Here is an 18,125-nt window from a genome sequence, read left to right as displayed (position 1 = left end):
TCAGCAATCTCAGGACTACAAGTTTCTCATGTAGCAAAACAGTGGTAAGATGTCACTGCACTGGTTAAGTAATGTATTCTGGACTCTTCTGTCTCTCCTCCTGTATTTATCTTCCCTTTATTGCTAGACATAACTACAAAGAGCCTTAGATAGTGAAAATTAAGAAAAAGTCAATTGCATTCTGTGCTGCATTCAACCTTCACCACCTCATTAAATCCCAACACACACTATAAAGCAAATTACATACCACAGACTCCATATCATGAAGTGTTATTGGTTTTTGGAGCATCATCTTGTAAAAAGGACGTATAAAAAAGGCTTAAAAGAAGAAGAAAGAAATTGAACAGTATGTAACTTAAAATTCAAACTGGGCACAATATTAATCTAAATATCATATTACATAAAATAAATACTAACCATCCAAAAGCTTGCCATGGTAAACAGCCATTCCAGCTACACGACCTATGAACTTGAAATAAGAGAGGTGATCTTCATTGCAAAGTCCAGAGTTTGGATTGATCTGCAGGGTGTAGTTATCTCTGAAGGTGAGAGAGGGAACAGGAAAAAGAAAGAAAACCAAAATGTTGAACTATTGGAATATTTCCACATCTGAAGATCTGAAAGACATCACTGATTAAATCAGGTATTACATTTAAAGAAGTTGAAAAACAATGATATTTGGATTAATGCATCTCTAATCTCTTATTAAACAATACTCAATATAAAACTCTAGTAGTTTAGCAGAAATAACAGTTTTGAAACACCACAAACTACATTTGTAAGTTAGAGATATACCAAAGAGAAGAGCTTTAAGCTTATTAAAGTAGTCAGAATAACATTCTCTGCATTATATGTTGAATACTGCCCCTTTTGTAAGCAGTAGATGGTTGCAAGCATATGCTTGGCTATGCAAACATGACATGACTTACATTAGACTGCTAAAAAAAAAATACAGGTACTGTTCCCCACATTATTCTTCTGTAAAACACAGAACCACGTGCAGAAAAGTTCAATTATTAACACCTTAACTTTCCTAAACAGTTTAGGAAGCAGAAAAAAAGTTATTCCATTTTTAAAGTAGGTATGAGAAATACAACTGATCCCCTAATTAGTGTTCAAGTCTCCCAGAACTATATGACTTACGTGGCTGAATATTCAAACAATCCATAATAAGGATTAAACATTTCTTTAGACAGAAGGAAGAACCATTCCCTGGCCACTCCTCCATAGTCTAAACCTTTTTCACCATCAAATTCAATCCAAAGTCTTGCTTTAAGGAAATCTGCTCTCTTTACAGCTATAATTCTTCTGTAAGAATCTTCAAGGATTGTTGTGCGATGAATTTTCATTTCAAATCTGTTTGGAATATCACTCTGAAAATAAAAAAAAAAAAAAGAAAACACAGAATAATACATTAAAACCCAATATCTTTTAGTCTTGCAGAGTATCCAAATTCATTAAACAAAGAATGGCACACAAATAGTTTTCTTAAATAATTTGGATATATATCACAATCTGATTGATAAGAGGCTCCATTTAAACACAATTCAAATATCATGGAGAGTTTCAGATGTTATTTCATACCAAGAAAATAGGGTTAAAATAAGTTTTTACTAGTAACAGGATTATGTTCAGTTATTCTGCACTCAACAAGGCATGGAAATTTTTTTAACACTGGAACTTCATCATATTGTAAGATTGATTAAAAATAACAAAATTAAACCTCATAAATAAAATAATTTTGAAACAATTCCACCTTATTTCACCTTCTAGTTCCATGTGCTAACAGTAAGGCTAGGTGTCCTGTTCTCTTAATTACAACTCACATGAGAAGCAAGTATTCCTACAGTACTAAAACTAAAATCAGCTCACTTAAACTTTGAAGTCACAGGAGCAAATCAGAAAGATTGTATTTACTTTCATATAGGAAAATATTTAAATAAAAATATGCAAGGTGCTGATATTTGCTGCTGGGCTTTCACAGTAAGCCCCTAATAAACCAGGAATAAAACTTTGCTGAGTCATTAAACCACATGAGAACAGAGTATTTTCTTGATTTCACTTGTTTTTTAGACAGTTCCTTCCAGCAATTACTTCAGGCAAAATTGAGATTTTAAGTGAAAGTGGGAGCAGGAGATGTCAACTCATGTCTCTCTCTGACCATTTTAGGATGATGCAATGAAGAAATATGTTACAGATTTCAAGCAACTAGACACACACTGAGTAGAAATAATGGATTTTTGAATGCATGTATATTTAACAAATAAATCTGAAGACCACACATTCAGATATGCTTCCTTTTTACTTTCTTTAACTCCTTAAACAAGCTACCCTAAATGCATCAAGTAAAAAAAAAAAAAATCAAATTCCATATTTCAATGTAATGCCTTTTTATTTTCAACAACAACTTAAACCAAGCTATAGCCAAAAAAATAACTACTTGGGACTGGGGAGCACATTACTTGTCATTTTCCAAGTTGCCAAATACTGTACTATTCTAATTTACATGGTGGCTCTAATTTACATGGCTTTACATAACTCTTTGACATCATTTCAGAAAGCAGTAAATAAACTGAAAAATAAATAAATTCCTAGTTTCAGCTGCAAATAGATTTTACAGAAAAAAGTCCCAGCAAAAGAAAATCCATCACTCTAACTGTAATTTAGGAACTTATGAATGCTTAAAAGGCAATAGTAATGTGTGCTTTAAAAATCTACATTTGTATTTAATTCTTGAATTACTGTGATTATGCTGAGCTTCTCAGATCAGGGTAACAACATTTGAATGTCATTACAAGTCAAGTTTGTTTGAGTAGGAACACAAAAAATAAGGAGCATATGTAACTGTGTGCAATTTACATGTCAGCTCAAAATGAAAGGTTTCAGAAAGGCAAACTTGGTAATTAAGAACTATGGGTCTAAACTATACTATATATAAAATATATCCCCAAAATACTAAACTGGATTGCAGTTGTTCAAAGTCTCATTGTTAGCTGGATATCCAGATGCTATTTCCAGTCTTTTGTGCTGTGGTGTTATAAATATACCTGGCACTGCCACTTCAAACTACAACTTGCAAATAAGAGCCAGAAACTTAATAGTTTAAGGCTGTAACAATTTTTTTAGTTCTCTAGACTGGTCAAGATGATAATAGAGATTTCTATCTGAGCAGTCTAAAACCTGTTCTGAGTTCCAAAACATACCCTAAATCAGTGATTTCCAAACTTCTCTGTTGCCAGCCTACCTCCAGGTTCCCAACTTCACACGTTAAAAATTCAGATTTTTTTCAATAAGGTTGCTTGCAGTCTCTTCACTGCATAAAGTCACAAACCCTGCTGTTAGATTAAATGCTAACCAAGTCACTGCTTCACAAACATATTTGTGGTCAGACAGTACATCTGCCTTCTCTAAGCAGGTTACAAAGTTCCCTTTCCTTTCACTCTAGCCTAAGCTTTCCTGTGTTTAAGAGTGTAAATTTCTTAACTGTCTGCTGGAGTCCTGCTGATCACTAACCTGTTTCTTCAGTTTCTTTCTGAAGAACTCATACTTCCTCTTATAGTCCCGGGAGTAAGGCACAGCCTTTGAAGAAAACAAACAAGAAAGAGCTTAAGATATTCTAACAATTATTGCAGTACAAACTGGTCTGTATTTGTGGAACACAGTCAAAGCGTTTCAGTTCTGAGAAACCAGAAATACAAACTATCAGGGGAGACTTTCAATTTATAAATATATGGAGAGTTCAAAACACCTGGAATGAAAAGTACTTCTTCATTCAGATCATTAATTCTGATCACTTCCACAGCATTTATCCTCTGTTTCACTACTGGCTGATGTAACCAACTAAGCTCACTGCCTGGCCCAGATCAAAGTGACCAAAATGCCTTTGGTGACTTACGTAACACATGGTCTTTCACTGCTGTATCATGACAGACCTGGCTACAAACACCTCTATTTTCCAGGAACAGAGAAGGTTGTTTACATATGTGGGCTATTAATAGACACAGCTATCAGCTGAACACTAAAATCCATCTATAATTATAATGTGTACTGTCTTTGCAATTAGTCCTGGCAATTTCGCACTTCAGACGAAGTATCAAGGCTAAGATAATTATTTTTCAGGTGAAAATTAATTTGAATTTCACTCCTCTTAAAGCCATTTTGTTGGTTTTACTTCCTCTTGGGTTTACTTCCTTAAAGACCATTTACTTACTTAAAGACCATTTCCACAGAAAGCTTTCTAAAGAGTTTAAAAAAAAGAATAAAACTGCCTTCTTCAAACATCCTAGAAGTTTCATCTTCTAGGCTGAGTACCTGATAAATGACAAGAGTTTGCTTGGATTCTAGTATCAATATTCTCAAAAAAAACATGCAAAGCTATATAAGGAAATCTTACTGGTCCAGTTATTGCCACATTCTGCAGTCGAGGATCCTCCCATTGTGTTTTCTTTGTATCTGCAAGACATTTCTTAATTAGCTCCATTAATTTAGATAATGTTCAGAAATCAACTTATGAGCCAGAAAAGAGTACTAGATTGTACATACTGTGGTTTATGAAGAATATTCTTCCATCTGTGTGAGTTCTCTCTTCCCACCCTGGCTGTAAGAGGGAGATGCTTTTATTATAAATTTCTGACCATAGGGGTTGCATAGAACTCTACATGATCTGCACTTGGGGGCATTCCCCCACCTCCCTCTATTCTCAACACTGGACCTCCAAATAGAGTCCATTTTGTATGAAAATAGCAGTTGCATTTTCACATGAGCAAGTTTTGATAGTCCTAATTTTTGTACTTAAACTGCTGTATCTGCAGAACAGTTAGCTTACTTACTGGTAATGGTCCAAGGTCTCCTGGATCTAGGGAAGTTTTTCTCCTTGGATGAGCAGAAATTTTCAGTCGTGGATCTCCCTTTCAAAAAAAAACCGAACAGCATCTTAAAACCCTTTCTTAATTTTGCTTTTATTTTTCTCCTCTTCATTAATGACTGTGTAAAGACTACACCTACAACTACATAACTGTTGCATATTCTGCAGCCAGGTAGTTCCTTGGTGATTCTCCAGTGGTTTCATCATCTTCTAATGACCTCTCACTTCACAATATATGTAAAAATCTATTTCAACTCAATTTTAGTACAATTGAATTGAATTAATCTTTCCACGTGGTTTCTGGCACACCCTGTGTTTTTTTTGGTTTGGTGGTTGGTTAGTCTGTGATTTGAGGGTAAGAGGAAAGTGATTATGATAAATTAGGTCTTTGCATAATCCTGAAGAAACTACTAATGATTTTTAATCTATTTAATGTATTTCCCTGTTTCTCTTCCACCAGTATTACTGACCTACTCTCTAAATGCTCAAGTCCATCTGTTAGCACTAACTAGTGGTGTGCAGTGCCACTCCACAGAACTGTAGTTCTACAACTCCCTCATCCATACTGCAGACAGACCTGGCCTGCTTTCATAAAAATTCACAGAAATTTGCATTCTGTGCAAATTATCACCTGTCTCAGGTGATAAGTTCAAGGTAATGGATTTCCTGTTGAAGGTAAGTTTAAAAAGCTGACTTCAGTTAACAGTGTAAATAAGCTGTCACAGTAATGCAGGTATGACAGAATTGCAGCTGCTTTACATCTGCAAAACATATTTCTATACAGATTAATATTTTCCTTCTTTTAAGCTAAACTCTCACATATCAATACCATTTCCAAAATTCATAACATTCTGCTCACAACAGGTATTTTAAACAGCTTTGCATTTTTATTACATATGTTCCTTAATAGACTTGGCATCTCAGAAATCTACAGAAGCTTGCTTAAAGCAGCAAAGCTTTGACTTGAGACCAAGCAGAATTTCAGACCACGAGAGCAATTTTTTCATTACCCATGTTGTAGTTTTGGTGTTGTGGTCAATGAAGAATGGTCTCCCATTGGGTGCATGTCGGACTTCCCAGCCCTTAGGGAGAAATCCTTGCTCCATTTCAGGCTGCTGATGAGAAGACTGCTGTGCTGAATCACTTGAGGTTGCTTGCAATTGTCTCCCCACAGGAACACTTTGTGCAGCTGACAACTGACCTGCTTCCACAGCCACCTATGGTAAATGACCAAAGCCAAAAAAAAAAAACAAAAAAAACCCAAAACCTTGTAGAAGAGTGACTCTTTTCTCTTAACCTATATTTTTCACTCCTTGAGAGCAGGTTCAAGCAGGTTCATAAAGCAAGTGCCAGACAGTACACAGATTTTTTTTTTTTTTTTTTTTTTTGGTCTAATTTTAACAACACTGACTAACAGTCACTGATTATACTAGGACAGTTAAAAAGTATTTCAGGTTTCTTGATCACCTATCACTCTCCAGAAGGCTTTAACAGCTTTGACAGTAGAGTGGCTTGCCATAAATACTACTACTCCTAACTCTTGTTACATTATCTATCTTATGTAGTGCTTTACCAACTTATGCCTTTCATATGTTCTGTTTCAAAAAGCTCTCTAAACTTTACTTCTATGATGCAAGAAGTTCACAGAACCTCCTTAAGATCATCAAGTCCAACCATCAACCCAACACCACCATGCTCACTAACCCATGTCCCAAAGCCTACATATTTTAAACATCTCTAAAAACATCTCAAAAAACGACTTTCATGGGCAGCCTATTCCAATGCCACACTTGGAGTAAATCATTTTTCCTAACATCCAATCTAAACCTTCCCTGCTGCAACTGGAGGCCATTTCCTCCCATGTAAAAAGGCTTAAAAGGTTAAATGAATAAAATAATTCATAAATTATTAATAAAGACCAACATTACCTGTACGACTGGCTTTATCCAGGTAGTGGTTCTAGAATTGTGATCTATATAATATGACCTCCCTTTTTCATCTTGTCTCTCTTCCCAGCCTGGGGGTAATCCAGATGAAGTTGGCAGTAACTAAACATCAGTGAAACCAGAAATAAAACATGTAAGAAAACTAGAAAACTGACTCTGAAAAAGCTTTCCTCTGTCAAATTAGAAAACAAAACTATTATTTTCACAAACTGAGTAAAATAGAAAAGGTCCTTACTGAAGAGTATGAAGTGACATTTTTTTTTAAAATTTAATTTTATTTTTTAAATTCAGGCTCTTCATCTAAAAGGTATATAAATTATTCCAGCCTAGTACTTCTGGCTATGAGCTCATAGTTTGCAGTACCATCATGAAAAACACAATATAAGGATAATGGTGCAGATTTAAAGTAAAGAATATGAAAAACATATTCTGCCAGCTCTACCAATGCAGTAAGCTAATGTCAAACCAAAAGCACAGAGTTGGAAGATGAAATCTTCCAAATAAATTCCAGCCTTGCTAGGCTCTTAACTGTGATTTTGTCAGGACAGCTGCCTCAAGCAGAAGGCCAGTTCTTATTTAAAATGTCAACACATAATAGAGTTTTAGAAGGTTTCACATAAAGAAAATCTTTCAGCTTCTCCATGACACAAGCCTGTGTTTTCTGAAAAATGACATACCACTGGCTGTGCAGGCTGCTCTTCAGCTCTGTATGTCTGCAGACTGCCTCTTCTGCTGGAATGGTTCTTGAAACAGTGAAGAAGAATGACATATTAGCTATGATTACAACTTTAAGGATGGCAACAAACAGTCAACAATTATTACCACACTTAAAACTATTACAGTTATTACAGTTATTACTATTACAGATTTTCATCTTGTTTTGCTTTGAAATGTCACTTTAATATAATATTTTTTTACATTCTTATTTTAACACTGCTAGAAGCAATAAGTGCACCATGCTTATCTTAACCTTAAAACAGAAAAACATAGAGGCTTGTGAACATTCTGAAAACCCTGACAACAGATGTTTTGGCATGTAAAACAGCTGATTGCAAACTGCTACATTACAGTCAAATTTACAGTTTAGGATTTACTGTGTTATCTTGCCAGCACACTGAACTCTGTGATATATCAGAACTAACACAGCTTTCCAGAAAGCAGGCTAAATTAATAATTACAAGATACAAGAGTGAGACATCCAGTTGGAGAGTTTTTCATGGCCTGGACTTCACACAATCTTTTTGCCCATAGACATATTTAGATCTTATCTGCTACAATTAAGCAACTGATCCAGACTTTCCCCAGTTATTTGAAGGATTTTTCCCTATCTACATGCCTTTCCATAACACTCCAAAGAAAAGTAATGGTTAAGCTTTTTTATTTATTTTTTGGGAGTGATAGGGGTAAAGAGAGATAAGATTGTCATTCTAACTGGCTCTTGCAAATAATTTGCACATCCTTCCTTTGCTCAGTCCACCCAAGCAAGCTGAAATTTCAGTTTTCTTGCTATCCACAGGATTCTGAACAGCAGAGATCAAGTCTTGTCACTCTCTTTGCTATTTCCAGGGATGCTTTTGTACAAACTTAGGAAAACATAATCAATTCCCAATTTACATTTGGAAATGCATTCTCAGCATCACAAAAACTAATTATTTTATTTAAATTCCAAAATCTTACAGATGGCCTGGGTCACCACTATAGGCTCTCTTCAATGGAGAGAGGATTTTTCAAGTGACTATCAGGTTACAAGAATGCTTGTGGAGCTCAAGTTTCACAAAACAGCTGAACTTATTTAATTGCTTGCTACCATCAAAAAGATAAAATCTCACTCCTGGCAACACAGTCCTGCTGCTTCCCCACTGCCACTGCAGTATTTGTCAGAAACTTAGCATGCTGTCTCAGCTCTCTAAAACCACAAAATTTGGAAGAAAAAAAGTTCTCTGCTGGATTAGCAAGCTGTACAGTACATGACAGTCAGACAAGTTTCACAACTGGTGCAAAGGCTGTGGAGCTGTATGAGTGAGGTGCCTTTTTCTCTGCTATGGAGTCACCAGGTTTAATCACCCCAATTCTAAAATTTGATCCTTATATTCACAATGAAAAATGAGTCATCTTAAAACCTGTCCTAGTAGAAAAAGGAACCAAAACAGTACAGGTCCATTAGAAAAAAAATTCAGGGTATAAACAACTTCCTTCATCACTCGTTTTCAGCAGCCCCCAGTATCACACCAGACTAAGAGGCTGATTTACAGACTGAAAAAGAGCTCACTCAAGTCTGTTTTCATCTCAGACAGAAATTCATCTAAGTGGGGAAGAATATAATTGTTTAGATATGGTTCCATAGTAAAAAATTAGTCTTTAAGTTCTCTGCATTGGAGATGAAATTAAAAATATCACTTAATGCGAAGTATTTATGGATCTAATTCTATCAGTAGTAACATCTTGTACTAAATATTATAGATATTTCTGTACAAGGAAAATTGAGGAAAATAATTTACAGTGTAGGCTGCTGACTGGCCAGTAGCTGAACTTCCAGAGGTAGTAAGTCTGGCATTCAATTCCTCTGCAATTTGAGTCTGTATATCACAATTACTCTGTGCGAGAGGTATCTGAAGGTTCTGATTGCTATACATTGTTGCCTCATCTTCAGTTATGATTTCCCAGCTCTTTAAAATGAAAACAAAGAAAAAATAATTTTAAAACATAGTTCCAAGTTGCAAATAGTTAAGACAAACTTTTTTACTACGCTAGTAAGTTACTTGCATTTTAGGAATATTTAGAGATTTGCTTTTACCTCAGGGGAATCTCTGTTGTCAAGATTTTCTGTGTCCTCTGATATCTGTCGCCGATGAGTGAACACATGCTGGGCCTCCAGCTGCACACTACCAGTATCTGCAACAGCTACATTGTCCCTGAAGGTGGGGGGAAATCAGCACAGAGTAACCATATTTTATCTTTCAGCAGTAAGCAAAACCATACATACTTGTCATTTTGTCAGAAGAAAAAGAAACAGTCATGAGCCATAAAAAACCAAACTGTTTAAAAGGAATAACACTTCAAGTCAATGTGACATCTAAGTTAAACTAAAGAACTAGATCACATTCCAGGTATAATTCTGTAATACACACGCTAAGGAGAAAAAAAATAAGCTGAAAAAAATACCCCAGGGTAAGTAACTAAATGCATTCCCTGCTGGGATGGAGGAATCAGGCACAGAGGTGGTGAATAATTTCCTTTCCATCAGTGTAGCTGTCATATCTTACAATTGCAACCAGTTTCTACTTGAAAGCACTCTTCCAGGGAACAGAAGGTGATGGTGCAGTTAAAATGACAAGTAGCCAGTGACAAGTGGGTGTGAAGGTCAAGCTATGGAAAAGCTCTCTACTAATTCTCAAGCTGTTTACTTTCTAGCTCTCCTTTTTTTTTCAAGCTAGCTAGATTGAATTAGTTACACTGCTTAATATAACACTTGAATTTTCAGGCCAAAAGACATACTGAGCAGTTGGTCTTTTCCACTGTGTTCTTCTGAACTCATGATTGACATAGTAGGTCCTTCCAAGGATGTCTTGCCTTTCTTCCCATCCTGAAGGCAGAGGAGGAGATTCTTGCTGCTGCTGTTGTGGCTGGCTAGCAGCATCTGGTTGGTCCAATATTATCCATCCAGGCTAAGGAATAATATTAACTACCCTTAATATTAATGAAGTTGAAAAAGTATTTTAATTTATAAGACCACCCTCCTTTTCACGTGCCATTCCACTACATCTTGAGCCAGTCAGACTGGCTCCAGTTTTACTGTGTATATTTCTGCAGAAATGACAGGACAAATTATGCACCCAGATATTTTGAACTCAAAGTCTTTAAACATATTAGTTAGCATCAAAATCTGCTTATTCGGGGAAAATAAACAGCATTAATTAGCATCAAAATCTGCTTATTCGGGGAAAATAAACAGCATTAATAGAATAGATTGCAAATAGTAAACATTTCATTTCATACATATGCTGCAATGTATAGTCAGATAAACATACCATTTTGTAACACAAAGTTTAATTGCAGCAAAGGTGATAATCCTAGAATCACAGAATGATTTCAGTGAGAAGATCATAGAGTTAAGTCTTGCAAAGAAATCCACTTATTTAAAATTGGACGTGCTTATAGAAGACTGCAAATGTAAAGTAATTAAAGATCAAAATATCCCCATAAACTGGAGAGAGACAAAATTTTAAAACTGGTGTCTGGCTGGCTGGGGTCAAACAATGTCAAAGAGCAGTGAAATACTGAGCAATGATACTTACATTAATTCTAAAACAAGGGAAGTTGTTGACATATGGCAAGTCAGTACCAGAACAAAACCAAAACCCTAGTGTATGTTTTCTGTCTTTGACATACTGAAAAAAACATTCCTTTAGTTAGAAAAACTGCTCCAGAATTTTTATGCAGACTTACAAGTTTTATATAAGATACAACTAATCACTTTTAACTGGTTTTTAAAACATTATCTGTTGATTTCTATAGATTTCTCCTGTGACTGCCCTTTAATAGCTGAAGACATTTGCCAGGTTTTTCAGCAACAAGTACATCTTTACCTACCTCCAGTTCTTCAGCCTGTTCTGTGGTTTCTTCTTCAGACCCATTGCTTTTAGGCAAGTAAGTCATTTTTAATCTAAGGTGACCTTTCACTCTTGATTTATGGCTACAGAAGAGAAAATAAAATGGTCTTATTGTGCACATGTGAAATTGTTACCTGGAAATAAAATAGCTGAAAAGCCACAGGCAGAGGATTATTCTTAAAATTTCTCTAACACAAACTCAACTTTTTATAGTTTAAATTAATGAAGTTCTACAGTGGTACTGAGTTTTTTTGGCTTCTGAATACATCTTGATATTATGTAGCAACTGGGAACCTTTCTTTCCAACTCCCTTTTCAGAAAACTCCCCTAGTATCCAATACAGAACAACAATGAACAAGAACATAAGAACAATGACAATAAAATCCATATAGTGATGATAATTTGTGTGTAGGCAAGCTATAAAACATTATCTCAACCTAATTTCCCTAAAACTTTAAGCTACAAAAAGCCTCTATACTTCAATATCTGCCTATCTGTATTTAGCTCAGTGCATCACGGGCAGCCTGAAAATAGGGCTTCCCTGTATTGATTTTATTTAGATATTTTCAGCTGGTAAAGACATCTGTCAAATTATCAGATCTTTGACTATTGATATAAGAAAATGAAGAATCCTGAAAATGTCACTAGTGAGCCCACTGGTTACCAGGCCACCACCTTATTAAAATAAACAAATAATAATAAAAAGCCACAAATCCCCCACATCAGTCAGGCTTAGTGCTTTGGGGTTCATTGTGCTGCTTTGGGTTGTTGTTGGGGTTTTTTTGTCATGCAAAAAGAGTGAGTTAGATTTTATAATATCCAGAAGAACATTTCATAATGTGTTATGAACATGTTCATTCAGATAGTTTGGAAGAGGAAGTAACCTACTATGTTACTTTCCAGTAAAACAGGTAAAGGAATTACTTTCAGAGTATTGAAACACAGACATGCATTTTATGGTTTTTCATCTCAAATAAAAGTTACTAATGACTGCTCAGATTTAGGTTAGGAAACTACATTTTAAAGCTAAACATGAAGCATGTAACAGCAACTGTCAAAGTGTTAATTTTTAAATTCCTTGGCTTTTTTTCAGCACAGGCCTTCCCAACTGTTAAGCAGCTTTTCCCTTTAAGTTTTGTTTTGCTTAAAATTAAGGTCACACAAAACTGCTTACATGAAACAGGCAAACAAAAGAGGAAGGCAGGAAACAATTTAAATTAATCAATTAGTTATGACATAACATTAGTCACTGATTTCACTGTTCAGTGAAACAGTAAATGTTACAAATGAAGCTACAATGTTAACTTTATCGTGGCAGGAAGAAAAATGGTTTGTTCTTACCAAATAAACTGTAAGCATTGAAAGAAATGCTGACTTTTAAAACCACAATATCCTGCTCCATTCATGCTCAAATTTCTTTGGTAAAAAAATAAAAATTTAGACAAAAGTTACAAATGTACAAATACTCAGTGAATCAGCTTTTCTGTGTGGTATTTACTAACCTTCTTGGATGAAGAACAAAATCCTTAAACGTGTATGGTCTCTCCATACTTGGGTTTTCTGTCTGGAATAAGACAAGTTTTTTCAATAAAAATCTGTATAAAATACTTGAAATTAAAGAATATTACCAGAGATTTACAACGAGTTCCTATACAGGCCACAAAACACTTTTAAGATTTAAATTGCAGCTTTAGGTACACTAATAGCAATAGCAGCTTTAATCTGATTACTAAGACTGACTTTCCCTGGTTCAAGGAAAAAAAAAGTTGCCTTTCAATGTATAGATATATTACAGTCTCTAAAAAGCACAGAAAAGAAAAAACTGCTTAGCATGAAATCAATAAATACATTCTCCATTTTCACACTTAAAATAACTACTATAACTCTTTTTGATCCCTCAATATTTTAAAAATATTTTTTACAAAAAAAGATACCTAAAAAGCCATTTCTAGCTTTAGGGCTTGGGGGATAAAAAAACAATCACAGAAAAATCCATTCTGCAAATAGCTCTGTTCTGGTTCACAAAAGTGAAGTTGCTCAACAGAAAGAGGCACAGAGGTAAACAGATACCATTGAATAAACACCTATCCCAGCCTCCCAGATATAGGTAGAGAAATCTACATGAGGTCTCATTAAAAAACACATTTATTTTTCTGGTTAAAAAATACTTAGAATCCATCTGAAGTTCTGCAATTCTTACAAAGACATAAGATTTCTACAATACTGTTTGCTTAGGAACATTTGTAAAAATAAGTATTTTTTCCCAGCTGTTCGTAAGAGGTTGATGATACATCTTTTGAGCCCTCAGAAGAAAATAAAAAGGGTTACTTATTTCAGTGTTCTTGGTGATCTTTAAAATTAAAAACATGCTTTGCAAAAGGGATTAAAAAAATACATACAAAGCAACACTGTTTCCCACTTACCCTCTTCTGTTTCTGTGTATGGGAATAAACAATATTACACCTGTAAATTTGTAGACTTGAAATAAACTATTTTAATAAATATGATAAGAATTTTTGCACTTTCCTTGTCTTCAAGACTGCTTCAAACCTTGTATTTTCATTCCTGAGAAAGCCACACACAGCAGTAGAAACCAGTATGTAAACACAAAGTAACTTGTTTTTTTTTTTTTTTTTTTTTTTTAAAGTATCAACTGTGAAAAACCCTTTAGAACCTACAAAGGAAAACCAAACAAAAACCCCACACAGCAGGGGAATTTAATCTCTTATCAGTATGGTTAACTTCCTTAGATGACTAATACAGCTTGTATACAGCATTATTTTTCCCTTTCACAGTCTTAAAACAAACAAATAAAGAAATACAAACCGGTAACTGATAAAGAGGAATATCCACTTGCCCAAGAAAATCATCTCGAGTCTACAGAAAATAAAAACAAACAATAACACAGAGGTTGCAAAGTGTTTTAAATAACATTGTTTTAAAGTCCTGATAGCATGGCATCACTTCCTAAGAATCCAAAGACACTCTGCAATGACAGACAATAAAACTTTTTGGAACAAGCTCTTCCTGACCCAGCACTTGGTCCTGGACAGTTGTGCCTTCCTCACATTATATGAGGTTTCATGGAGCTGGGGGCAGATTTAGATTTTTTTAAATCATATAAATTAATGCTAACCAAACAGGAGAGAGTTGCTCAGTAGCAGGACTGAGACTGTCAGCATCTCCAGCAGAAACACTGTCCTAAAGGCAAAGAGTAAAGACTTTTTCCCTTAGTTGTTGCAGTAAAATAATTATCTTGGCATACACTTGAGCAAAACATTTATTACAGTTTAACACATAACTAAAGACATCCCTCCTAGAAGTGTGTGACTATTTCTGTAAGGCCAGGAAGCTGTTCAAAACAGGCATACAGACAAAAATATTCCAAAATAATACAGCTACTATAAAAATATAATGAAGTAAAAATAAGTTTCATCTGTGATAAGTGCTTTGGAAGTTTCAGCAATTCCAGCAGTTCCAAGCCTGACAGCAGGAAATTCAAGTTCTGCCCAACATTCCTTTTGACATCTGAAAATGTGCAAAAATCTGTTATATCTATGAATAATACCATTTGCCTACACACATTGCAGAGTTCAGTTTTAACATCTAAAATCTGAAAGATTCTGCCCTTGGATGCCTTGGCTGTCCAACTACAGTCAGACTCAGCAGCTGGATTCCCTCCAGCCTATGCTGCAGAACCAGAAGAGGGACCCACAAAACATGCTATCACTGTCCAGTTTGCTTTTGATCATTGATTTTTGCCTGGTGCCAAAGCAATTAAGCTTTTAGTAGTTTATGGAGGTAATTTCAGTATTCACCAATAGCCACCACCACCAGTCAAAGTACTTTACTTGACTTCTTACTGGATGACTGGAGCAGATGCTAAGTTGTTCCAACTTAAATTTGTGATTTGAAAGCCTTTGAGAACCTCCAGAAAAGCAGGAAAATGGATCATGAGGGTCATTTAACACAAAGATCTATCACTGCCTGTGTGCTGAAGTCCAAATGGCACAACATTTTTTAAAGGCATGTAAGGTATGTATAATTTATGGCATTTTTCAAAAATCTATACTACACCTCTTTGCAGAGACAGGGGAAGTAGCTGTGAAGGTCTCCTCCAGTGTAGCCCTGTGCAGCCTCTGACTTTCTTTTCCTGATTTTTCCAGCTAACAAAAGACTTGGTGTCCACTCTTTCCAAGCCTGTTGGTGTACCACAAGCTTTTAGTGAAACTCACCACTCACAGGTATTTATACCTTTCTTCCACAAATCATCCCACTATCAGGCTCTGCATCTTGCTGACATCTATTGCCTTCACTCAGAGCAAAGCCATGGGTTTCACCTTTCTTCTAGCAGAACTGTATTTTTATTTTCAGTGTCAGTTTTGCAGTGTTAAAACTCCAGTCCAATTCTACTCTTTTTTTGTCCCACTGACAACATTCAATTCTGACATTAAAGGCTATAGGTATTTCTCGAAGAAGTTCCTTCTCTTTTAATGATTCTGGTACCTTTTCTCTTCAGCTCTGTTGTCCATAGCTTGTCCCTTTCAGTTTAAATCAGACATATATTTGGAGAACTAGTGCCTCATATTTGTATAAGCTCTAATTTTAAACCTCAAAAAGCTGCAAAACTGCAGATGATAACATACTAGAAATGTAGAGATACATAACTTGAAACTAAATTTGGAGTGTGTATGGCTTTAGATTGCTGGGAGGGGAGGAGTGGAAATAAAAACAGAACATCACCTTTTTCATACACAAATCCATTTGAGATTGAAAGTTTCAACAGGTTTTTCGTACCTTGAGAGTCTGAAACTTCCCTGAGCTACTGAAGCAAAACTTTCTGTATTATTTACAGACCACAAGCTTCTGGAAAAACATAGCAATCATTTTTCATTTTTGCCTACGATTTTGTTGGGTTTTGGTTTTGTTCGCTTTGTTGGGTTTTGGGGATTTTTGGGTTTTGAGGTTTTTTTTGTTTGGTTTTGTTCTGGTTTTTGGGGGGTTTTTTTGTGTGTGTCTTTTTTTTGGTTTGGGGTTTTTTTTTGGTGTGTTTTTTTTTTAATGGCACAGCACATACCTTGGACATGTTAAAAGGCTTAGTATTCGTATAGTTCTTGGCAATGCTCAAGTGGAACATGCCTTTCAAATAAATTACTGGAATGTGGGACAAAAGTCTGCTGTATTTTAGAAAACCTCAGAACATTGTGTTTGTTACCAGCATTATTTTAGAACAGGCTCCTGTTATTCACTTTATTATTCTGCTGTCTCTCCTGCTATTTTTAGCAGAGCTTGCCTTGATAACCAACCTTTAACAGTACCTTCTCCTCCAGCCAGAGAGTCAAACCCTCCAGTGGAGATTTTTGTTGACCTTATTTAATTAATGATCTAGTAGACTAACAAAGAGGCCTTTTATTTTACTTATTCATTGGTTTAGTCTATAGAAAGTTATTAAAAACATGTCAGAACATGTTTTGTGAGACAGCTGCTGTATACAATACATTTAAAGAAGTCTAATGCAATGCCAAAGCAACTGCTCAAAGAAGAAAAGTACTGAAAGTAACCCAGTCCAAAATTAATTCTTATCTGTTTTATAAATATACACTTAGTAGACCTCAACTGTTAAGATTTTGGATTTTTTTTTTTTCCTGAAATTCCCATCAGAAGTCAGAGAGAAATAAATTTTAAGAAGACATGTTTACCTGAGTCACACGTTTTAAAGTAGTACTGAGAATATTAACCACAATTTGTAAGGTTGGAAGACAGCTAATTTAATGCCTTTCTTAATTGCTGGATCCATCACAGAGTCTTTTGAAACAGCTCTGGTATAGGACCGGAGTGCTGAAGTAACAGGTATTTTCTCTACTAATTTTTGTTGGTGTTAGGGCACGAATTGGAACCTAAGTATATTTCCAGGTTTTTTCTAACTGAACAGACACCTAGTTGTGCAGAAGTTGGTCTTTGCACAGAAATCTACAGCTGTAAGGCAAAATGAGAAAGCATTCAGCTTTTATTGGGGGGAATATAAAGTATCAATTCAAATTGAAAAAACAAACAGTGATCTGGACTATCGCTGCTTAAGAAAACAAGAGCTCAATAGATCCCTTATAAAACCAACATTCTTTCTGCTTAAACACCCAAACATCAACATTAGTTACAAGCTTCATGAGAATGAAAAAAACTTTCAGGAGCTACACCAGAAATTTCAAGTATTTTTCTTTTCATGCTGCTGTGAGTATATTATTTAGTTCTCTTGAGCTCTAAATGGAGAAAAGAGAACTTTTTTTTTTTTTCTTGCACAAAATACTGCCAGCATATGCTACTCATCATGGGAAAATAACAGCTTCAGAAAAGCAAAATTCAATTACCATGTATTGTAACAAACCAATGGATTCTAAAAGTATTAATTTTCCTTGCAAAGCAATAAATACTTTGTGGCATTAAATTCAGGAAAGCCCCAGTCTACTGCATTTTTAAGGGGGAGAGGTAGACGGTGCCAGGATATTTTTTTTAATGTCAAGCAGGCATTTCTTTTTAGTTGGCATCTATCATCAACTATCTCTGATAATGAGACCTAAGAACCTGTCAGCATTTTCAAAACAGAGAGAATTTGTACTATTAGATCAAAGGTTATTACAGAACATATGTTTCTGTGGGACCTTCAGCTCTGCTGGCTGCTTCAGCAGCAAGGTGTCAGCATAACATGCC

The 18,125-nt window shown here is 35.3% G+C and overlaps 1 protein-coding gene across 2 annotated transcripts in view; it reads right to left on the bottom strand.

Moving 5' to 3' along the window:
- The window catches only part of NEDD4 (NEDD4 E3 ubiquitin protein ligase), a 59,032-nt gene that overhangs the window by 9,947 nt on the left and 30,960 nt on the right, over nt 1-18,125 (bottom strand). For both annotated transcript variants that reach the window (XM_071755118.1, XM_071755117.1), the window contains 16 exons: nt 14,247-14,297; nt 12,923-12,984; nt 11,401-11,503; nt 10,306-10,475; nt 9,605-9,722; nt 9,309-9,476; nt 7,488-7,553; nt 6,793-6,912; nt 5,875-6,081; nt 4,830-4,907; nt 4,543-4,597; nt 4,394-4,452; nt 3,514-3,579; nt 1,144-1,373; nt 418-539; nt 248-318 (listed from right to left, as the gene is read on the bottom strand). In XM_071755118.1, the coding sequence (XP_071611219.1) occupies nt 248-318; nt 418-539; nt 1,144-1,373; nt 3,514-3,579; nt 4,394-4,452; nt 4,543-4,597; nt 4,830-4,907; nt 5,875-6,081; nt 6,793-6,912; nt 7,488-7,553; nt 9,309-9,476; nt 9,605-9,722; nt 10,306-10,475; nt 11,401-11,503; nt 12,923-12,984; nt 14,247-14,297 (1,746 nt within the window). The remainder of the gene's footprint in view (nt 1-247; nt 319-417; nt 540-1,143; nt 1,374-3,513; nt 3,580-4,393; nt 4,453-4,542; nt 4,598-4,829; nt 4,908-5,874; nt 6,082-6,792; nt 6,913-7,487; nt 7,554-9,308; nt 9,477-9,604; nt 9,723-10,305; nt 10,476-11,400; nt 11,504-12,922; nt 12,985-14,246; nt 14,298-18,125) is intronic.

The sequence above is a fragment of the Heliangelus exortis genome, chromosome 11 (assembly GCF_036169615.1).
Source record: "Heliangelus exortis chromosome 11, bHelExo1.hap1, whole genome shotgun sequence".
NCBI lineage: Eukaryota > Metazoa > Chordata > Aves > Apodiformes > Trochilidae > Heliangelus > Heliangelus exortis.
The sequence above is the reverse complement of the archived record's forward strand: the minus strand, read 5'-3'. Positions and strand labels throughout refer to the sequence as shown.